This window comes from Osmerus mordax, chromosome 5 (assembly GCF_038355195.1).
Source record: "Osmerus mordax isolate fOsmMor3 chromosome 5, fOsmMor3.pri, whole genome shotgun sequence".
NCBI lineage: Eukaryota > Metazoa > Chordata > Actinopteri > Osmeriformes > Osmeridae > Osmerus > Osmerus mordax.
In genome coordinates, this window is record NC_090054.1 from 6,736,254 (window position 1) to 6,760,553 (window position 24,300).

General features: G+C 44.0%; 1 protein-coding gene across 4 annotated transcripts in view; it reads right to left on the reverse strand.

Annotated features, from left to right (window-relative positions):
- The window catches only part of cdh23 (cadherin-related 23), a 361,974-nt gene that overhangs the window by 62,615 nt on the left and 275,059 nt on the right, over nt 1-24,300 (reverse strand). For 3 of the 4 annotated variants that reach the window (XM_067235776.1, XM_067235777.1, XM_067235779.1), the window contains 10 exons: nt 13,226-13,351; nt 12,840-13,043; nt 12,093-12,551; nt 11,425-11,541; nt 10,855-11,079; nt 10,525-10,694; nt 10,267-10,404; nt 9,828-9,947; nt 2,032-2,209; nt 1,145-1,356 (listed from right to left, as the gene is read on the reverse strand). In XM_067235776.1, coding sequence (XP_067091877.1) covers nt 1,145-1,356; nt 2,032-2,209; nt 9,828-9,947; nt 10,267-10,404; nt 10,525-10,694; nt 10,855-11,079; nt 11,425-11,541; nt 12,093-12,551; nt 12,840-13,043; nt 13,226-13,351 — 1,949 coding nt within the window. Of the gene's footprint in view, nt 1-1,144; nt 1,357-2,031; nt 2,210-9,827; nt 9,948-10,266; nt 10,405-10,524; nt 10,695-10,854; nt 11,080-11,424; nt 11,542-12,092; nt 12,552-12,839; nt 13,044-13,225; nt 13,352-22,875; nt 22,891-24,300 lie in introns of all 4 variants that reach the window. The other variant, XM_067235778.1, reaches the window with a different exon arrangement.

Below are 24,300 nucleotides of genomic sequence, written 5' to 3' on the forward strand. Positions count from 1 at the left end.
GGACCCTCTGGACTACTGGGTCACACACAAGGCCCTTTACCCTCAGTTATTTAAAGTGGCCATGCAGTTTCTGTGCACACCAGCATCCTCAGTGCCTTGTGAGAGGATCTTCTCCAAGGCTGGAGAAATTGTGAGCCAGAGGAGAAGCCGCCTGAAACCCAGTACAGTCGAACAAATCCTGTTCCTGAATAAGAACTTATAAATGTTCTCAAATCAGACTGTGGCACAAACACATTCCCCCGAACCCCGTTATGGTACACTGCCTTTTCATATTGCACAAGCACATCCCCACTGTCCCCACAAGTATTCCCCTGATTCACAATACATATCACAAATGTAAGGAAAGAGACAGCTACATAAGCAGAGTGGTCGTGTAGGCTACTACTCTGTATCAGCGGTCATTTAATACTTCCATACACTTAAGCATTCTACCGCCCTTATACTGTTTGCTGAACATTACAAAGTGTGGTGTAGACTAGTTGAAAATCACAGTAAAACATATTTATTGTATGAAAATTACACAGTTCTCAAATACACATATATGGTTTTAATGAATGAACACGAATATTAGACCACCACGTAGCCTTACGAAAATGAAGACATTGAATAATTAACAGGCGAAGTACCGTCAGAAACTACTGGTACATCTCATTCAGTTGAGATGGCTGCTATGATTTTAGCTGACCACTAGATGTCACTGTGCTCTCCAATTTCAATGCGCCAATAGTTCGGCTCTTTGGTTCGGCACAATCCGGAAGAAACCACCAAAGCTTCACAAGGCATCGTTTTCCCATCCCTAAGAAATTCTATAATTTAAATTAAACATGACAGCCAAATCATCTATCTTTAGGTAATAAGACTATGCTTTAGCTAGGTTAAAACCACAGTCTATGGTTAGCACATGCATCCAATATGTTAGCAACTTGTATACTTGTTACCCAGTAACACTGGGACTGCAGGGTGCACAGGGACTGTTTAACACTGGGACTCTTCAACACTGGGTCTGCTTAACACTGGGATTGCAAAATCCACTGTAACTCCTCAACACTGGGGCTGCTCAACACTGGGGCTGCAGTTCACCATGAGTGAGTTAGGCTTAAGTGTAACAACAGCCTGAAGACGTACATATAAGAAAGAGACAGACCTCCATGATGTGCATGATGGTGCCATTGGTGGGCCTGACGAAGACTGGTCTGTTGTCATTGACATCGATGACAATGATGTGGAGAGCGGCAGTGCCCCAGAGAGGGGGGAGGCCGTGGTCAGTCGCCACCACGGTCAGGTTAAAACGCTCAAACGATTGCAGCAGACGCAGGGAGCGCACCAGGCCTGAATCTGGGTCCAGAGAGAACGCGTCTGGGAAGCGGAGAGACAGGGATGAAGAAGGAGGGAGAGAAAGATGAGAAAGAGAGGGAGGGGTGATCAATGGTGTGATGTTATTTACTGACTTTAGAGAGTGTGACGCTTTATTAAGGGCGAGCAGGTTAGATAGGTTAGACAGGTGGTCTGGGTTGGTCTCCAGGTGGTTACGGTTGTTCTCCAAGTGATTAGGTCAATCGACAGGTTAGACGGGTGGTCTACTGGTGGTTAGGGCTGGTCTTCCAAAATTCTGGCGTGGTCTACAGGTGGTCTGGGGTGGTCTACAGGTGGTCAGGGCTGGTCTACAAACAGTCTAAGGTGGTCTATGGTGGTCTCAGGGCTAGTCAACAGGTGCTCTACAGGTTATACAGGTGGTCAAGACTGGTCTACAGAAGGGATGATTCCTGTATCATGTATTCATGATACATGTATTTCAAATAAAAAGACGGTTTTGTTATTTGTATTTGATAGGGTTCATATTTTGTATCAAAATACTTTTAATACAAAAACACAGTAGTTTATTTTGATACATGATGTGGTTGCTGGATTTTGTAGTTAATTTTGATACAGTAAAAAACGTTTTTAGTATCTTATTTTAAAATACATTTTGATGTATCTTCTTTGCCCAACCATGGTCTACAGGATCAGGGGTGGTCTACAGGTGGTTCTTACCGGCGCCAGGCCCCTGCAGACTGTAGGTGAGCAGGCCATTCTCTCCCTCATCCAGGTCTGTGGCGCTCAGAGTAATGACTGACGTGCCGCTGGGCTCGTTCTCAAACACGCTGGTGCTGAAGACTGCCTTGGAGAACCGAGGTCGGAAATCATTCACGTCCATGACCGTCACCAGAACCTGCAGACATGAGAATAAAGGAGGGGCTGAACTTACAGTTTGTTTTCATGTTTCCTCATGTTTAGGGAGTTGTTTACCTGTCTCCCCATATCCTGAATCCTATCAGTGTTTCCTCATGTCCTGACTTCTATCTGCGTCTCCATATCTCATAATCCTGCCCTCACACTGTCGCAAAGTAGCTTTGTCGCTACCCTTTCTTGCACTGCAAGTTGCAGCCAGCTTTTGGGCGTTGCTAACAGTTTTGAGGAAGTGGGCTACAATGTGGAAAATTTGATGCAAAGTGTTTATTGGTCTTCGAGGTGACAAAAATCCCAACAAACGTGAGCTGATCCCGGGATCAACTGGGGTCTCATTTATAAACGTGGCGTATGCCCAAAACGGGCCTGAAAATGTGCGTAGCCACTTCCCACGCAAAGGTTGTGATTTATAAATAACAAACTTGACGGGAGAATGTGCGGTCCTCCACGCAAATCTGACCCATGCGTACGCACATTTTGGAGACAGTGGGATTGGGCGACGCAGATGGTGAGGTGGTGTACTATAGTCAGACTGCAGAAAGTAAATGTGGGAAGAACGATTACTCGTAACATTTATATATTTTGTTTTCCTGACACACGGTTTTTTCACTCCATATCATCATTATCATGAATATTAAATCCAGTGGTGTTATTTGCGCTTGTACTGAGTGATAATTGTTCTATAAACACTTTGTAAAATCCAACTCAAATCAAAAATATAAATTCAGTGCCGTCTCACCATCACATTTTCCACTACGGGAGTGCAGGAGGAAATGGCCCGACTGCATGGAATAACATGGAAAACATCACATATTCTACTTTTAGATAACTGCAGAAAACAGTGTATAACTAATTACATTTATTTAATACTGTGCATATATCCTATGTCAAAAACTGGAAATACAGCGGTTAAGCTCCTGCGCAATTGCTACACTCTACGTCCTCGTTATCAGTCCAAACTTTAATACTGTTCATAACAAAAACCGTCATGAAGAATGTGGTTTTTCGCCGTAACGTAAGAACAATCGCATGCCAGGGTCATTAATATACTGGATCCGCATTCATGAGGTGCTTTGCATTAACTATTTATGGTTAAAAATGTGTTCAGAGCGGGATACGATGCTGATTCACGTACGCACACTTAATCTAATCTGTGATTTATAAAGGGAACATTGCTTACAGGTGTGCGTACGCATGGTTTTATATGTCAGATTTTATTTTGCTGTACGTCATTTTAGGCTGGTTTTATAAATGAGACCCGTGGTCTTTTACTCTCCGGGCATGCACTTATATACTGTTGTATGTGCCCACCTATTTTCTTGTGTTATTTTACTATTGGTAATTACAGATGACAGAATTTCGGATCTTACACATACCACAATTGGTCACTTTCACAAAAGGGAAATCAGATTTTCCTGGGAACCCTCTCGTTGCTGCTCCGTACTGTTTTTGGACTTTGAAGAAGTTGAATTTGGAATATGATCAGAACTTTGAAAAAAGTATCCACAACAGTGCCTCTGTCAGTTGTGTGTCTATGTAAACTGCAAAGGTAGCCCACATGACCTCAACTTTCTTACTATGATTGCCTCAATGCACTTCATTAAGACGTACAACAGAACTGAAAGCGTAATTTCGGTGGGGGGAGGGAGGGTTGGGGCGTGGAGTGTTACTTGCACGGGTGTGATTGATACCGTCTGGCACTTTTGGCCTTGTTTGAACACACACTGGAGCCCTGTCTTGTAATGTTTCTAATATATATTAAAGAAACTTAATATATATTAAAGAAACTTGGGTTCATCAAAGATGTATTAACTAAGTAGCAACTAGCAAACGCGGTCAACATGTGCCTTCAGTTTGGTGTATGTGTCTTCTACTAAAGAACCTGCTGCCATGTCGTCAAGATTGTAGGCCTGCAGATCACAGGAAAAAAAAATTCTAAAGCTAGTCGTTGCTGCCCTCTGGTGTTCGCAAGTAATGACACCCCAATAGTTTTCCCCCTCTCTCTCCTTTTCACTTGTGCCAGTATGCATAATACGGCCGATCAAACAAATGAGTAAATGGCTCGTTATACCGTTTGTGTTATATGGATATTCCGTAATTCCAAAATGAAACAAAACAACGGAAACCAAGCCTTTCCCCATCATCTGGTTCTGACTTCCGAAATGGACAAATCGATATTACGAGCCTATTTTTCATCTTTTGCAGATATCAGCATAAAGGATATGGAATAATCAAAACAACGATTAATGGCTCATAATACCATTTGTGTTATATGGTTATTTCATTATTCCAAAAAAAACGAAACAACCAAAAACAAGCCGTTATACTTAAATGTGTTTTCGATTTACTAAAGTGACAAAACGATATTACGGCCCTATTTTGCGTTTGTCAACACGGGTTGCAAATTAGAAAAACCAATGGCCACAAGGTACACGGACCCATGACTGTAAAACAACTTGCTAGATAACCCAATTCAGAGAACAAGAACATGGCCCAAAACGCTAGCTACAGTTGTTGCTAGCTGTAAAGCCAGGCTAGCTGTCGGCTAGCTTGTAAAAAGTCCCATTCATACAAACTTCTCACTAATTCTAAAATTCGAAATTTGCACTAATTCTACATTTCGAAATTCTAGTGAAATTCACCTAGTCGTTGTTGTCGTAAGGGATTATGTTAGCCAAATACTGGATATTTACCACCCTTAATGTGTCACTGCCAAATGATTTCGCACTCCAAACTCACTCATTGACGTTGCACCAGAGTTTAGGGAAAACATGACATGGACTTCAGTACAAATAGGTTTCGGTAAGACAAGTCAACTGGATTTGGAAAATGGACCGGCCGTGATTTGATACTTTCTGAGCTGCAGAAAGACCTAATAGCAGACACATTTAAATTAAATTAACCCTAACCCTAACCCGCATAATCATACAGTATGAGCAAATATTGGGGAGGACGTGTTCCATAATCATACAGTATGATCAAATATTGGGAGGGGGGGGGGGCGTGTTATAACGTTAATTTTCATAAACTGGTTTCCACAAAGAACTAATTTCAGGCACAAGCTTCTGAAATGTTATGACCATGTTAAGAGTAAAAAAAACACAATTGTTCACTTTTTAGACATTACTTTTGTGATTATTAATTCATTGGTTATTCTTTCTTAATTGGTTATAGTTCACAAGGAGTTCTCAATGAGGATATATTTATTTAGTAATAATCAAATACCTACCAAGGAACTACCTTTGTACAACATTCGCTATTACTTACTGCTTAGTTAATCTTGGTTACATATTAGTTAATAGTATTAAATTCAGTGTTAATGTAGAACTACCTATTACTTTCTGCATAGCTACTCATTAACAACGGACCATTATTCTAAAGTGTTACCAATAATCGCAATTAGCTTATTTTCCGAAATCGTTCAGCCCTATCCTCTATGATATAGAATTTCCCTGGGGGAGGTAGTCAAACAACTCCTTAGTGGCAAAGCCCCGGGGATTGATGAGATCTGACTAGAAATACTGAAAGCTTTGGATGTGGACGGGGTGTCGTGGACACACCTCTTCAAAATCGCATGAAAGTGGGACAGTGCCTAAGGAGTGGCAGAATGGGGTGGTGGCTCCCCTTTTTAAAAAGGGGGACCAGAGAGTGTCTGCCAACTACAGGGTTATCACACTTCTTAGCTCCCTGGTAGGGATGTGCACCTCCATCACTGAGGATGATGCGATACACATCTTGATGCACTGCCAACGATCCGATACATTAAAGATACAGAAAAACAACTACTAATGCGATAAAATACGATTCACCCCTATTGCGATGCAGTGCGATTCGACACGATGCGATTCAATGAGATGCGATGCAAAAGAATATGATGCTATGCAATTTAATATGGTACATAATGATTTATTTCTTTGTCAGAGAGCAAATCATCAATTAACTAAACAAGTGAAAGGTTTACTTCACATATTGAAAAAAGTCTCTGACAAAAGATAAAATAACATCAGGCCTGGACCTTGCCTTAAACCAGTCCTTCTTTCCTGTTGTATGTGTTCTCTGAGTGTAAAAAAGTTTTTAAAAAATTACGCTGACGACACGCAGCTGTACCTGTCGTTCCCCCCGACCGATCCGGGGATCTCAGCTAGGATTGAGGCCTGCCTCACAGACATCTCCGCCTGGATGACCGAGCACCACCTCCAGCTGAACCTCGCCAAAACAGAACTTCTCATCATCCCGGCTAAACCCTCCATCTCCCACGATCTCTCAATCACCCTGGGATCTGCGACGGTGACCCCTTCATCCTCTGCCAGGAACCTTGGGGTTACCATGGACGACGAGCTCTCCCTCACGGCCCACATTGCTGCGGTCTCCCGGTCGTGTAGATTCACCCTCTACAACATCCGGAAGATCAGGAGATACCTGTCTGAGCACTCCACCCAGCTGCTAGTCCAAGCACTCGTCCTCTCCAAGTTGGACTATTGCAACTCTCTGCTCGCTGGTCTCCCAGCATGTGCAACCCGCCCTCTTCAGAGGATTCAGAACGCGGCGGCCCGCCTGGTCTACAATCTACCCAGACGCTCCCATGTTACCCCGCTCCTCATCTCTCTCCACTGGCTACCTATCATGGCCCGTATCAGATTCAAGACCCTGGTATTGACCTTCCGAGCAGTGAACGGGACTGCACCCGTCTACATCAAGTCTCTCCTGCAGCATTACACCCCCACCCGCCACCTACGGTCTTCTTCAGACAACCGCCTGGTGGTCCCACCGCTCAAGACCGCCCGGTCCCAACACAAGCTCTTCTCCTGTCTGGCCCCCCAGTGGTGGAATCAACTCCCCACCTCCATCAGAGACACTGACTGTCTCTCCACCTTCAAGAAAAGGCTCAAGACGCACTTGTTCCGGGAGTACAACGGTACTTAGGAACGGTTCGCTTGACCCGATGTTAGTTTCCTCAAGGATCACAATGACTCTTGCTTAGAGACTTGTTGCTCTTGTGGTTAGTGGTAACTGATTTAAATTTTTGGTTCTCGCTGTGATATATTGTTTTATTACTGTTGCTTGCTTTTTTTCCACAGGTACACTTGCACTTATAGCTGTTCATGTTGTTTGGTTGTGACTTGTTTAACTACATGCTCTTATGGTTCTTCCCTTTGGCACTTACTTTGGTTGTTCACAATGTGTGCTTCATGTTTTGGCTACTCGCGATGTTTTTTGGCTATCTTGTTGTTATGATCAGTGACCTATGCACTTTGTAAAGCTCTCTCTTGGAAGTCGCTTTGGATAAAAGCGTCTGCTAAATGAATAAATGTAAATGTAAAAAAGGGTAAATTATTACTGGTAGTCACAAGCTGCTGTAAACACTGTCATAACACCACACACGAAATTGAACTCATACATCCTACTTTTTTCTCAATGACTCAGCTATCTCTCGTCTTAGTTTGTCGTACACAACAGGTTTTTTTTCTCAGAGAATAGCTTCCTATTCTTGCTAGGGGTACCGGTGGAGCTAGCCACTAACTGTAGCCATAGCTGAATCCGAGGGGGAGGCAGCCGTCTCCACACAAATACCATGTAGCCTCTTCAGGTGACTACCTAAATTAGCTGTGCTCCCTGTGTACTTTATAGCAGCACAACATATTTTGCCAATTGCATGGGTCTTGTCAAATTGCCCATCTTTCTTGTAAAATCCGAAGTGTTGCCAAACCTTGGATTTATTGCAATTCATAGGAACGTGTAATTCGCCATGATAACACTCGCCCAAACACGCCTCCAACTCGCGCGAAACTTGGCCGAGAGACTTGACGAGAATCGGCCACTGACAGCAGTGGAGATGAGAGCACGCTTAAGAAACAGTTAGAGAGGAGGATTCTATCACCAATCCTGTTTGTGATATTAATGGACCGGATATCGAGGTGTAGTCGGGGTGGGGAAGGGTTGTGGTTCGGTGGGCTGGGGCTTTCATCGCTGCTTTTTGCAGATTATGTGGTCTTCCTGTCATCATCGGTCTGTGACCGTCAGCACTCACTGGATCATTTCGCAGTTGAGTGTGAAGTGGCTGGGATGAGGATCAGCACCTCTAAATCTGAGGTCATGGCTCTCAGTAGGAAACCGATGGAGTGCTTACTCTGGGTAGGGAATGAGTTCTTACCCCAATTGAAGGAGTTCAAGTACCTTGGGGTCTTGTTCGCGAATTGACCATAATTTGAGTCAGTTGCTGCTAATTTATACTTTGCAAAACTTTTTTCTTGTTGTCAAGTCCTGGCGACTTTGTATCCAGATACCTGTCACACCATGTCGCTGACTGTAGCCTAGTGACTAGGGATGCGTATTGATAAGATTTTAACGATTCCGACTCCTTATCAATTCCTGCTTATCGATTCGATTCCTTATCGATTCTCTTATCGATGTTCCCCTCTACAGCCATAGGTCTGTGCGTCCTGCACCCCCCCCCCCCACACACACACTAGTTCTAAACAAATTTCTCAAACTGGCTTTGACTGGCTCTGAAATGAGCTAATACCTACCACCTCTAGGCCTCTTCAGGCCTCTGTTTTCAAAACTAAATCTAGTCGGAGATAGAAACTTTCAGTTTCCTTGTGTTCAAGCTTCTATTACTCAACACCAGTAGGACTTACAGGGGTCCTAACAACAGGGGAAATAACTTCAGTGTCACCTTTCAAAAGAGACCATTTACATGCATGTACTCCAAATGGTTCAACAACAGCTTTCAATGTACTTTGGGTATGTTGTTTAGGCGTTTTCAGCCACATTTAACAGGACTATTAAAAGGTTTAAACAATTAAAATATTAAGTTTAATAATGGATTAAAAATCGATATGCTCAGTTTAATAATGCGACACGCGAACGTTTGCTGATAACACACGCCGCCCCGATAACGTGAAATGATCAATAAGATCAATACTAATGGGAGACGAATGCCGGAGCGAAAATGTATGCTTCAAACGACGGGACAGAAGATAACTAGATCGACTACACACAATAAAGGCAAATTGCTTCACACAGTAACAAGTGGTTGTGATCACTTTTGAGCAGTTTAGCTCTACCTTAGATAGTTAGAGATGAAGCGCGAACGTTAGCTGCGCTGCTGCATGCAACACATGACGTTCCAGTAGCTTCATTCCATGCTGTGTGTTCAAATGCTTCTTCATATTTGTAGTATTTCCTCCCTTCGACGAAATAGACTTTTTACACGCGTTACAAGTGGCATTGTTGTCATTTTGTCGTGTGATATACAACCAAACTTTAGAACGCTTCTTCCTAGTTGCCATGTTTGCTGCAGTCTGTCTATGCGCGAACTTTTATAGTTTATTCAGACAGACGTTTGCGTGTCCCATTATTAAACTGAGCATATCGATTTTTAATCCATTATTAAACTTAGCATTTTAAGTGTTTAACGGCACAGAGAATCGTTAACAGAATCGTTAAGGAATTTTGCAAACAATTCCAAGGAATCGATTCACTGGGAGCCGGTTCTAAACAAGAACCGGTTCTCGATACCCATCCCTACTAGTGACCATTAAAATGAATGCCGTCCAGTCACTTTGTCGCTGTCGGTGTAAGTGCAAGCTTATTCCTACCTGCACTGAGTTTTCCCGTCTGTTGTTGGGGCTTCCTCCAGGGTTGTCCCTGGCAATGGCTGTCAGGGTGTAGTGGTCCTTAGTTTCTCTGTCCAGTGGTGAAAGGATATAGATGTCTCCCTGGCAGAGAAAGAAGGAGGAGGATGAAGGGGATGTCATCATCATTTGGAGTCAGGTGGCTGAGCGGTTAGGGAATCGGGCTAGTAATCTGAAGGTTTCCGGTTCGATTCCTGGCCGTGCAATGACGTTGTGTCCTTGGGCAAGGTACTTCACCCTACTTGCCTCGGGGGAATGTCCCTGCACTTACTGTAAGTCACTCTGGATAAGCGGTCTGCTAAATGACTAAATGTAAATGTAATCATTTGTGCCATAAACAACATAGATTAGTCAATTTGGCAGGGAAAAAGCAGTAGAGCGGGTGTATGTGTGTTAAACTTACAGTTGAAGGAGTTATGCCAAACTTGCCCTCTCCATCCACAAGGCTGTACTCAATGACAGAGAAGAGCCCAGAGTCTGCATCTGAGGCACTCACTCTCACTATTATGGTACCCAGGTCCACATTCTCAAACACAGGCTTCTGCACAGGGGAAAGAGCACACACATCAACACAGATATACAGCTTTCCAAACTACTCTGACATGGAGTGGACGGTACTGTCATTGGTGGGATGTTTATTTGTGGTATGGATTGAGTGTACCTGGTACGAGGGCTGTTTGAAGACTGGATTGTTGTCGTTGACGTCCACTATCCTCAGGTAGACGGGGAGCTCAACAAACCTAGGTGGGCTGCCGTGATCTGTAGCTCGCACTGTGAAGTTCAGCCACTGGACCTGCTCAAAGTCCACAGTCCGGTTGGCCACAATCTTACCTGTAGCAACAATACAACTGTCACAGGGGGAGGGGGACTGAAAAGGGCACATAGTATGAGTACAAGTGTAGCCGTGCTCCTATATGGGGAAAAAATGTGTCCCCGATAGAGTCCATTAATTCAGCCTAAATAAACTGGGGGAAGTGTAATGGCAGTGTACCAGTGGATGGGTCCTCCAGCCTGATGTAGTCCCCTCGGGGCAGGTGCAGTAGCTGGTAGATGATCTGGCCATTGGGGCCCTTGTCTGGGTCCACGGCAGACACAGACAGCAGGGTGGTACCGGGCTGGGCCCCTTCCAGAATGCTCTCTGAGAAGTTGGTCACTCCGAAAGGGCGGAACCTTGGGGCGTTGTCGTTCACATCTAGTATGTTCACGGTCAGCCTCGCTGTCAGACGGGAGGGAGGATTTGTACTAAGATAGTACCATGATAGTACCTTGGTTGTACTGAGACAGTACTGATGTGGAACTGGGGGCGAACTGAGATAGTAATGAGGCAGTACTGAGACAGTAATGCTGTCTAAGGTAATCCAACAAGAGATGATTAGTACAATATAGGTGATTGCATGAACTACAGTATATACAAATGATTGGAAACATAGTATGGATTAGCAGGAAACATGTTTCAGCCAAACCACTTTCATCAGGCAATGGGGAGAAATACACAGAGGCATCCATCTATATTCGGACTGTGACACTAAAGATTAAATAAAGATGAAGAGCATGATCTCACCATTAGGCACACTGACTGACATATCGATGACATCACTGGCATTGTCATGAACTGAAACGATGATCTCAAAGGTGGCAACCAGCTCTCTGTTTAGTGGGTTACGCACAAATACGGCACCTGAACACGCACACACACAAACACACATGTTAAACTATCTAACAATGCAAACAGTCTTGTTTGAGATACTTGTATTATAATATGCAAAATGTTACTGCATCATGTAATGCACACTGACTGTCTCCCCACCTTCAAGAAAAGGCTTAAGACGCACTTGTTCCGGGAGTACAACGGTACTTAGGAATTATTTGCTGGACCTGATGTTAGCTTCCTCCAGGAACACAATGACTCTTATTGAGGGACCTCTACAGGTACACTCTTGCACTTTTTGAGGTTCATGTTGTTTAATTTGTAACTTGTTTATCTACATGGTTCTTCCCATTGGCACTTATTTGCTTTTCACAATGTATGCTTCATGTTTGGCTACCCGCAATGTTTTGGGGCCATCTCGTTGTTATGATCAGTGACCTATGCACTTTTGTAAAGCTCTCTCTTGGAAGTCGCTTTGGATATAAGCGTCTGCTAAATGAATAAATGTAAATGTGAAATACGGTTTAAAATTGTATTATTTAGAAAGACAGACTTGCTCTACATTCTACATTGTCACTCACCGGTGTGGAAGTCGATGCCAAAGGACTCCTGCAGACCACCCACAGGGTTATTCCCATCATCCTTTGCTTCCACCGAGATAATGTAATACTCCAGTCGGGGTCGGAGGTCGGGGTCAGTGGCAGTGAGCGTTGCCACCACCATGCCCGGCGGTGTAGACTCGTTAACGTTGATGGTGGTCACCGGCTCCAGGAAACGTGGCCGCGAGTCATTGACGTCGTCCAGAACAACGGACAGAGTGGCCGTGCCCGACAGAGAGGGTGTGCCTCGGTCTGTTGCTATGACAACCAGGCGGTAGGAGCTGCGCTCCTCACGGTCGAGGGTGGCGTTGCCCACAAGGACGGTGCCTGAGAGAGAGTCAACGATGAAGCGGTCCTGGGCACCACTGTCCAGTCGGTAGAACAGCCAGCCGTTAGAGCCTGAGTCAGCATCACTGGCCGACAGCTGAGTCACCACCACACCTGACACACACAGACATGCACACACACACAGACACACACACATAAATACACATATATATGCACACAAACATGCAGACGCATACACATATACAAGCACACACACTCACACACAGACATGCACAGACACAAAAACAGACATAAAGATAAGTTTGTGTAACAGGCCAAGAGCTGTGTGCTGTTTCTGATGATGAGACTAGCATAATTAGACTGCATGAACACGCTACACATACACCCTAGACATGTTATACACACACATTTATTTGGATACACACAAGCTCACACACACACCTGTAGGGCTGTTTTCTGGGAGATGTACGGTGAGGCTGGAGGGGTTAAAGATCGGGGGGTTGTCATTCAAGTCCAGGATGTTGACAGTAAGGGGCACGCTGCTGTTGAGCCCGCCCACATCCTCTGCAACCAGGAAAAACTCCACCCGGGGATCCAGGAAAGCCTCGCGGTCCAACCGCGCCCCCAGTCTCACTTGCACCTCACCTGCAGCACGTGCACAGGGGCACAATCAGAGGACAGGCATGCACATGTTGACTGTGTGTGTGTGTTTGTGTATAATGTGAGCATGTCTGTTATTCTTCTCGTGTTTAGTAACATGTGTACATGGGTGTGCATTTGATTGTGTGTGTGTGTGTATGTGTGTGTTTTGAGAGTGTATATTAGACCTGTGCTGGCATCCACTGTGAAGAGGTCCAGTCTGGAACCCAGCATACGATATTTGACAACGGCATTGGGTCCGATATCCCGATCCTCTGCCAGTACTGGCCCATTCAGCATGGTCACGGTGCTGCCTGAGAGACAGATGGAAAAGAAGAATAAAGCAACAAAAACAGAGGTGGAGAACACAACAAATAGAAGATAAATCCTGATACAGCTGCCGCAAGCTGATACACATAACCTGTGTGTCATAAAGCTGTATGTTTTATGATTGAATTTACAGGCACCTACATGTGCAGGGACAGGAATTTTGGCAAATATATAAAAGGAATAGTGTATAAGTAAGGAAAAGAATTGTGACGAAATGGAAGTCAATGACAAGGAGGAGATAGATTTGAACCTGCAACCTCTTGAGTTGCAGTTAAACCATAGACCCATTCTTTGACCAAGCATCAAAGCTTTTTAAAAGCTTTGCAAAACTGAGATATGGTTAGTGCTATGATAAACTTCTGGTTTGGTTAGTATTGTGCAATAGAGTGGCTTGTCATGCTTAATAATATTTTTGTTTGCTTTTTTAGGGTGCTAATTTCCCCATTTTGGATTTGTTAAAGATTTATTGGTCTTCAACAAAAATTATTGTATGATAAAGCTAAACACTGGGGAACTTTGGATATTAAGAGACTGGAGTTAATAGAATACAAATGGCCTGAAAGAGCCGGGTGCTATAACAGAAAATGCAATAACACCAAGCTCCACTGGGCCCTTTGCTTAAGAGCTAGGGGTGGGGGTTTGTTTTTCCAAGCATACAACTGCAAACCAAGTACCAGTTGAGAAAAAAAACAAAACTCTTGGCTCAACAATGACGAAAGGGCGCCGCATTGTGGACAAAACACTTATCGAATTACAACATAAGAAATATCACATGCATTTAAAGCCATAATATTACAGCATCATCAATGTGTACCAAATGTCACGTTGATTTGATCAATGGCACATGACAATTATTTTTTTAGTTTTTACGAAATTGATCTTCTTCAGAAACATCCACCATGGCAGACCTTATGGGTTCTTCATACTATTTTGATAAACAAGACATGTAAACAGAAATGCAGTTTGTCAAATGGACAGGAAATGCAACCATGGCGACTTTGGGGATAACCATAGCGCCACCTATGGTCGGATCAGGGCCACTGTTGGTGTGGTAGAGCCATTGCTGGGGCCACATGTATCAAGCTCTGTGTAAATTCATCCGTAAAGGTATACATACAGAGAAAACGGGAAATCTCCATACGCTACGTTTTTCTTCGATTTATGAACACTGAGTATGCGACCGATATCACACTTTCGTCTTTTCCACTTAACTTAACTTGTGATTGTGCGCACGTGAACGGGCTGATTGTCCACACCCCATCAACTCCTATATTTTACCTTACACGGTTGTTGAAACACCCATATTTTGTCAGGTTTTTCAATAAACTTTTCAATTAACCCATTGTGAACTTAATTCTTAATAAGAAATTGTCATGTATTGAGTGGACGTGACGTCACCATTGTAGGAGGAGTTATTAATAAAAAGTTAACCTGTGAAGCGAGCACGCGTGGGCAGCTATTGATTTAATTCAGATAGTCTAATTAGGCATTAAGACTCAACATTGGCGACGAGGATGGTCATTTCTTTGTTTGGTTGCTGATTAGCTTACGTCTAAGTTTGTTTGAGTAGCTAACAGAGATGGAGAAATCCGGAATCCAAACCTTTTCTTGCTACACTGAGCCGGCTACGCTAAGACCAAGATGGATGAACATCTTTCAAGTTGTATGCCGATGGGAAAGGATTAATACTCGATGATGATTCTACGGCTGCGACCAAGCAGAGGAGACATGCTTTACTTATGCATCTTGCAGGGCCGGATGTACAAGATATATTTTCCACATTGCCGAACACTGGAAACGTGTCAGACTATGCGGCCGCAGTTTGCCGCACTGAATGTTTACTTCATTCCCCAAGTCTGCATTTGCCCGCATGCATTTCACAAGATTTCTCAGAATCAAGGTGAGATGGTTCAGCAATTTGCGACACATCTGAAGCAGGCAGTTAGAGACTGTGAATATGGGGGTGACACAGACAACCAGATGAGGTATGTTATTTTGAGTAAGGGGACTTGTGCGCAGACGGTTACTAGAAGAAGGCCGTGGGCTAAACTGACACATGCGTTAGAAGTAGCATCTCAATGTGAGGACGCCGAATGTCAGCCATGTCTGAGACAGTCAAGGCGGAGTCAGACACGGTTAGTCGCATTACCCAACAGGAAAATAACAGAGGGCATTGGAAAGAGAAAATGGTGAGCAAGGAGGAGAAAAGAGACAGGAAATGTTACAGATGTGGACATACAGACCATATGGGTAGAGATCCCAAATGCCCAGCGCATGGACAGACGTGTCCACGCGTGTGCAATAGCAAAGACCATTACTCCAAAGTGTGTTGCACAAACTCGTCAAAAAGGTGTGGGGTGAACGAGGTTGAAAAACAAAATTATTTTGCATTTGTCATACATGAGAAGACTTACCTTTTGTGTAGGAGGATTAGACTTAAAAATGTTTGTTGATTCTGGGGCAACTATTAATGTTATGGGAGAACATACATGGGAAGACTTGAAGTCAGAAAACATTAAGTGTGACTCGTATATCCCTAAAACAGAGAGAAAGCTGTTCTCTTATGCATATAGTCAACCATTAGCAGTAAAGGGCCCATTCACATGCCAGATCACAATAAGTGACAAAGCTGAACAAGCTGAATTTATAGTGATTAAAGGACAGGGCGAGCCGTTACTTGGAAAGGAAACTGCCATGAAACTTAATGTGCTGAGAAAAGGCGCTGACATCTCAGCTGTGACTGATATAGTATGCTAAAGTACGGAGTTTCTGGACGGACTCTCTACTTGATGGCTCTCACACCCCATTGTGTAAAGATTTGGTCTGGTTGGTCTTGTGTATAAAGGGAATTGTAATGCATTGTCCTGTGGATTCTTCATCTCCTGAGACCTTCTCCTCAGCTCCTCATGGTAGTGTAGGTACGAGTAGACCTTAATTTTGTAACATGTTTGCCTTGCAATGGATTTCATTCATTTGCAATGTTATTAAATGTGTATTTCATTTAACCTTACTTTGACCATTCTTGCTCTGATTTAACCCATAAAGTCAAATAACTGTAATTATTTTGCTGTTGGCATCATTTGGTTCATGATAATACACTGTTCAGTTTCCCATCTTCCTTTAAACCATAGGGGAATTCGTTTTTTTTGGCCAATATTTAACCCCCTACACCACGTTCACAGGACACAATGGAGTATTCGGGGTATCCTCAGCCAGTGAACAATATCAACATGAGATTGCCAATGCGCTAGCTGGAATTGAGGGAGTACAGAGAACATCTCAGATGACATAATTGTACATGCTCAGGACCAGAAGACACATGATGGACGCTTACATGCCATCATGAAAAGGCTAGCACAAAGTGGACTGACGCTAAATCTGCAGAAGTGGCAGTTTAACATGGACAGACTGATTTTCATGGGAATTCTGTTATCAGAGAAAGGCATTGGACCGACAGAAGAAAGAGTGCAAGCTGTGACAGAGGCCCGGGAACCAGAGAACACCACGGAGGTGAGGAGTTTCTTAGGACTTGTTGGATACAGCAGCAGATTCATTCCACAATTTGCGACACTGTCAAAGCCATTGAGAGGCCTGACAAGAAAGGACACACCGATCGTGTTCGGAGATGAGCAGAGACAGTCCTTCAACAAGCTTAAGGCAGAACTAGCCAGAGCCGGCACCTTAGCTTATTTTGATAAGGATGCGCCAACGCTAATTGCCGATGCTTGTCTGGTAGGCTTTGGGGCGGTGCTGGTCCAGGACCAACAAGGAGAGATGGTACCTGTGTGCTATGCATGTCGTAGCCTAACCGATTGTGAACGTAAGTACTCGCAGACAGAAGGAGAGGCCTTAGGGCTTGTGTGGGATTGTGAGAGACTCCACCCATATGTATATGGGAGGACATTCGACTTGGTTACAGACCATAAGCCTCTAGAAGGGATATACGGCCACCGCTCTAAACTCTGTGCCCGCATAGGGCAGTGGGTTTTACGGCTACAGCCGTATAACTTCAAAGTTGTACACATTCCAGGGAAGGAGAATATTGCTGATCCCCTGTCCCGATTACTGGAGAAGTAGGCAAGGCAAGAAAACCACCTGCACAGATCAGACTAATACGTGAGGTTTGTGGCAGTGAATACTACACCAAGAGCACTCACCACCAAAGAGGTGGAAAAAGCATTTGCCGCGACCCTGAACTGATGGAGACTAAACAGACAAGTGCAAACAATATGCCATAGTAGCAAATGAGCTATGTGTGATTGGGCATATAGTACTACCATTATAGTCGAATATGACATTATGACTTCCACCACGGCAGACAAAGTGATTGACAGCTTGGAATCAATATTCAGTTGACATGGACTGCCGGTGACATGCAAGTCAGAAAATGTCCCGCAGTTCAAATCAGGACTGTTTAAGGAATACTGTGAAAACAACAGTATCAAACGTGAAAACCACACCAAAATGAGCCAAGGCCAACGGGGAAGTCAAGCGTCAGCTAATGAAGCAAATTAGGATAGCCCATTCTGAGGGGCTTGATTGGAAGTGTGCACTGAGAAAGTATGTCACTGTGTACAGGAGCATTGATCATTCCACAACAGGGAAAAGCCCATCTGAGCTTCTCTTCAACAGAAGAACGAGGGGACAGTTGCCAGACCTTAGCGAATCTGGTGCTGACCAGCAGGTACGCGACCACGATGCAGGAAGCATAGAGCAAGCTGTATGTGGACAAGCACAGGAATGTGCAGCAATCCGAAATTGATGTGGGAGACACTGTACTCGTGCGGCAGGATAAAGTGGATACATTCTCCACTACCTTCAATGCAGCACTAAACAAAATCGTAAACAAGACAGGTAATCAAGTAGTGGTGGAATCCCCAGCTGGAACACGGTACACAAGGAACTCCACTTTTGTGAAAAAGTACAGAGAGCGTAGGCAAAGTGAGACACCTGGTATGCAGGAGGAAGTTCGGGAGAGGGGATAGAGGATACACCCACCATCGCTACTCCGACGCCGTGCACAGACACCACATCATATGTGCAGAACACTGTTAGACATCACAGAGTCAAGAGAGCACCTGACAGACTGTCTGACTATGTTGGGAACTAGTATAAGGTATACCCAGATGTAAAGTTCATGTTGGTCACCACACTGGGAAACCTGAAAAGCTTTGATTGCGAGGGACGTGATTACAGAGTGAGTTAAGAATGTGTTGTTAAGAATATGTTGTTGTGCAGTGGGTATTGATAAACATAGGTATAGGAACACAGACCACATGTCAAGTGGGAGGCCGAGTGTTAAGTTTATTTCCAAGGAGGATATGACGTGGAGTTATTGTTAAAAAGTTCATCTGTGAAGCAAGCACACGTGGGCTGCTATTGATTTAATTCAGATAGACTAATTAGGCATTAAGACTCAACAGAAATGGCTAAGGCAAGCAAAAAAAACGGTGAAACAGATAAACATGTGTGCAGTAGCACCATTTTTTTGGTTGCAAATTACACTTTAATGTTGGACTGAGCTGCGTTTCCCAAAAGCATCGTAAGCCTAAATTGATCGTAGAATCCATCGATGGATCTTAGTTATACGCGCCATTTCCCAAAGCCATCGTAGCTAAAGAGGCTCTTGACAATGCTCGTAGATTAACTCCAGAGCAGTAGGGATGTGCATCTCCCTCACTGAGGACGATACACATCTCGATGCACTGCCAACGATCCGATACATTAAAGATACATAAAAACAACTACTAATGCGATAAAATACGATTCACCCCTATTGTGATGCAGTGCGATTCGACACGATGCGATTCAATGAGATGCGATGCAAAAGAATATGTCACGACTCAACACACAGCGTGCCCTCCAGGACAGCAGAGGGCACTAAGGAGTCAGAGCAAGGCCGGCTCAGCCGTGAGGAAGTGAACGGCCATGGTTAAAAGGAACCCTGAATTATTTGTCAGTGCTCATTCATGGTTTGTGTGCTATGGGCGTTACCTCACTTGGAAACTTTTTACGGAAACTCTTTACCTGTGCTGGACCCTGCTTTCCCCGACTGTGGATTTTGGATCACGATTTGGACTGTTCACTTGGACTCTCTTTTGTTTCACGGTATTGAACCCCGCTTGTCTCTGACCTCTCCTTTGTCTTGCCCTACCTGGAAACTTCGATTGTGCTGGCTGCTCTGTGTACCTTGACCCTGGACTGTGCCTTGACCTTGATTGTGGATTACCCTTGAACCAACCGTCTTGATGGACTTTAAGTTTGCCTTTGCCTCAATTATTATTTGACCCGGTGTGTGGTCATGACTGACTACTTTACGTGATTGAAGTAAATCAGAACCATTAAAAACTCTAAACTGCATCTGCGACTGTGCTCTTCATTCCAACCTGACAGAAGATGATGCTATGCAATATAATATGGTACATAATGATTTATTTCTTTGTCAGACAGCAAAACATCAATTAACTAAACAAGTGAAAGGTTTACTTCACATATTAAACAAAGTCTCTGACAAAAGATAAAATAACATCAGGCCTGGACCTTGCCTTAAACCAGTCCTTCTTTCCTGTTGTATGTGTTCTCTGAATGTAAAAAAGGGTAAACTATTACTGGCAGTCACAAGCTGCTGTAAACACTGTCATAACACCACACACGAAATTGAACTCATACGTCCTACTTTAAGGTTTTTCTCAATGACTCAGCTATCTCTCGTCTTACTTTGTCGTACACAACAGGGATTTGTTTCTCGGAAAATATCTTCCTATTCTTGCTAGGGGTACCGGTGGAGCTAGCCACTGACTGTGGCCATAGCTGAATCTGAGGGGGAGGCAGCCGTCTCCACACAAATACCATGTAGCTTCTTCAGGTGACTACTTAAATTAGCCGTGCTCCCTGTGTACTTTATAGCAGCACGACATATCTTGCCAATTGCATGGGTCTTGTCAAATTGCCCATCTTTCTTGTAAAATCCGAAGTGTTGCCAAACCTTGGATTTATTGCAATTCATAGGAACGTGTAATTCGCCATGATAACACTCGCCCGAACACGCGCGAAACTTGGCCGAGAGACTTGACGAGAATCGGCCACTGACAGCAGTGGACGTGGGAGCGCGCTTAAGAAACAGTTAGAGAGGAGGATTCTATCTAAATATAAAATTATTGGTCACAAATCATTGGTCACATTTCTAAATACGAAATGTAAACTTTTTTCAATATCGCTGATTATGTTTCATTCGTTTTTCAGACTGTTTCTGAGATTTAAATGAGTGTGTATGTGAGAGCCTAAAGTGCTGACTGAAACGCTAGAGCAGGGGTACTCAATTAGAAACTCAAAAGGTCCACTCACCAAATTTCCATTCAGTCCATCTCAGAGAAAGCAGAAGGTACAAGTTTTTGAAACTACCGGTAGAGTCGTATTTCTGACTGCACAGACATAAAAATAATATCTCTGTTTTATTATACTACGCCACTAACACTACTGTATCTGCTACTGCTATTACTATCCCAACTATAATTTAAGTTACTAAAACGAATATTCAACTTCTTCTACTACTTCTACAGTAGCCTGACATTGTCATACTCATAATTCTAGTCAGAATATGAGTCTGATACCGCTCCGTTGGGCTGTGAGTATGGGGCGTGTTTCAACCGAACCCTGAAAAAAAATGCCTCTTCGCTCAATTGGATAGACCTACAACCAATCAGAGCAACGTAGTATGTTAACCTTTACCGAATCCCGTAGGAAGGACGGCAAAAACATATTTTCCATCGACAAATGCCTTGATCGCGTTTCTGTGTCCCTCTTTCAAAATTAATGCGCTGTCGATGTCTTCTAAAACAGAATCGATGGTAGAATGTACACATCGCAGCTCTCCAGCGGCAGCCATGTTTGTTGAAAACAAATTCAACCCAAGCGCTCTTTGGTGACGTGGTTGATTACGTACTGTTGATCATCTGTCCATCATCATATAAAGCCCACCCTGACAATTTGATTGGTCCGAACAGGTCTTGTTTGGACATAGTTTTTCCCCAACCGAGCGACCCCAGACCCAACTTCCCGACCACATTTTTTTGTGGGCGGGGCTAAGTTGGGCTGGCACCCAGGCCACTTCTACAGTTTAACAGTTCAGCTTTCAGCTTCTCTCGCATTGTATTTCAGCTCTTAGCATTGTTAGATGATGCAGTTCAGAGATGATCTTCAGACCAAGCCTCACAAAAGTTATCCCATGGAGTTTTGTTTTTCGCAACCGTTTGTTAGTTACAGCCAATCAAGTTCAGCAACTGATCCGGCAAAAGGGAGGTGAGGTCATATCTTGGCCAATCTTTGATGAATGAACTCTAAACTTGGTGTATGGACTCAGGACCCTTTTTTTCAGAGGTCCAAAACAGGTAGTGTCATTTGACCTCTAGGAGGCACTACAATAGGCAGGATTGTGTGTTGACCAATAACTGTTGATTTCTTTGTCTTATTTAAGTGATTCCCTTGTCTCGTGATATCTTAGTAGATCCCGTGTCTGACACATGTTAACTTGTGATACCAGCCGAATTGATGTGGCCGCCATTTTACATTTAGTAGACACTCTTATCCAGAGCGACTTACAGTAAGTACAGGGACATTCCCCCCGAGGCAAGTAGGGTGAAGTGCCTTGCCCAAGGACACAACGTCATTTTGCACAGCCAGGAATCGAACCGGCAACCTTCAGATTACTATCCTGATTCCCTAACCGCTCAGCCACCTGACTCCCATCATTTACCCTAGTGAGCTATTCTGAGTGCTGGAAATTAGTTCAGTTCAGTTACTGGGTCAAAATATAAGCAAAATATAAGCACAAGGCACTTCACCCTACTTGCCTCTGGGGGAATGTCCCGGTACTTACTGTAAGTCGCTCTGGATAAGAGCGTCTGCTAAATGTAAGTGTAAAATGTACATTGGTGTCCTGGCAACGGCAACGTCAGAGGTTCGAATCCAGCCAAAGCCGACAAGCTTGTCTTGTCTCTGATTTTCTGTTTAGCGAGACTGTAAGCCACTGCAAAGGAAGCAAGGTACCCTGCCACCGCAGTCGCTAGCTACCTGTAGTCAAGCTGTATATAGTCAATGCAATCCTCACACAAACTATCAAAATTCTTTTAGATTTTCGAAACCGTTTGTCCGGTACGGCCAATCGAAATCGGCAGCAGAGCCGCCAAACATAAAGTTTGGCCACCACAACAGACCTGACCTGGTCCTTCAACCGACCACTACTAACAACGATCTCATAGTGCTGCGCAATCCCTAACAGCTGATCCTTAGTGCAGCCCTCCAGCAACTCCTCGGAAGGAGCCCGCACAAACTCGTCCACGCCGGTCATACTGCCCGCGTCACCTCAACAGTCAAACACACAACCAACCACCCTTACCCACCTAACTAACTAACTACCCATTAATCTAGCTAACTGGCTCCCCCTAATATTCGCGCATGTTACTGGCGGCGGGTACTTACGCACCATAGCCCACTGAACGAATTAGGCAACCAGCAATTGGCGACCCTCTCCAATCATGGATGTGCCCCCGAGACAAATTCTCTAACCGCACGGAACTACGCAAAAACAATAAACCAGCTAAGAGATTAGCTGGTTTTTACATTTACATTTATTCATTTGGCAGACACTTTTATCCAAAGTGACGTACAATAAAGAGCTTTACAAAACGTGCATAGGTCAATGAAAACATTGCAGGTAACCAAATTATGAAGCATACATTGTGAAAAGCAAATAAGTGGCAGTGGGTAGAACCAGAAGAGCATGTAGTTACAGTTAAACAATGTGTTCCTCGAAAGTGCTAGAGTTTACCTGGAGGAAAGCAAACAACAAATATAGCTGCAAGCAGCAATGGCGTGGTCAAGCAGGTCTGATGACCCTGAAGAAACTTTCGACATCCTCATAAGAGGGTTCTGAGTACACGCAGCAAGTTTGGCATGAATCCATCAAAGATTTGCTGAGATAAGACACAACTTTCTGTTTGGCGGCTCTGCTGCCGATTTCGATTGGCCGTACCGGACAAACGGTTTCGAAAATCTAAAAGAATTTTGATAGTTTGTGTGAGGATTGCATTGACTATATACAGCTTGACTACAGGTAGCTAGCGACTGCGGTAGCAGTGTACCTTGCTTCCTTTGCAGTGGCTTACAGTCTCGCTAAACAGAGAATCAGAGACAAGACAAGCTTGTCGGCTTTGGCTGGATTCGAACCTCTGACGTTGCCATTGCCAGGACACCAATGTACATTTTACATTTACATTTAGACTATCAGTGACGTCTCCCTGACGAATACCCCTACCCTCCCGGGATATTCCAAAGATGACATGCGTGCATTTAAAAAACAAGACCCTGTTCTCAGTGTGTTCAGATCCTGGTGGGAGGAAAAGAGAAAACCAGCTGGCAAAGAAAGGGAAGGGCTGCCTAAGTCAGTGCGGTCTTTGTTGAAACACTGGGATCATGTGGAAGAGAGAGACAGATTATTATACCGAGTGGTTGTGGACAGTAGACATGGAGAGTGTGTTCAGCAGCTGTTGCCAACTTGTTTGAAGCACAAAGTCTTGGAGAGCGTGCATGACTTAATGGGGCACCAAGGTATAGAACGCACCCAACAACTTCTAAGAAAGAGGTGTTTTTGGGTGGGAATCTATGAGGATGTAGAAAACTGGATCAAGAAGTGTCAGCGCTGCGTTTTAACCAAAATGCCGCAGCCTAAGATACATCCACCAATGAAGTCTTTTCTGGCCAGCCGACCATTAGAAATAGTGGCAGTAGACTTCACGTTACTCGAACCCGCAACTGATGGCAGAGAAAATGTCTTAGTGGTTACGGACTTTTTTACCAAGTTCACTCAGGCGTTCCCTACACGAGACCAGAAGGCAGACACTACGGCAAAGGTACTCTTAAAGGAGTGGTTTATGAA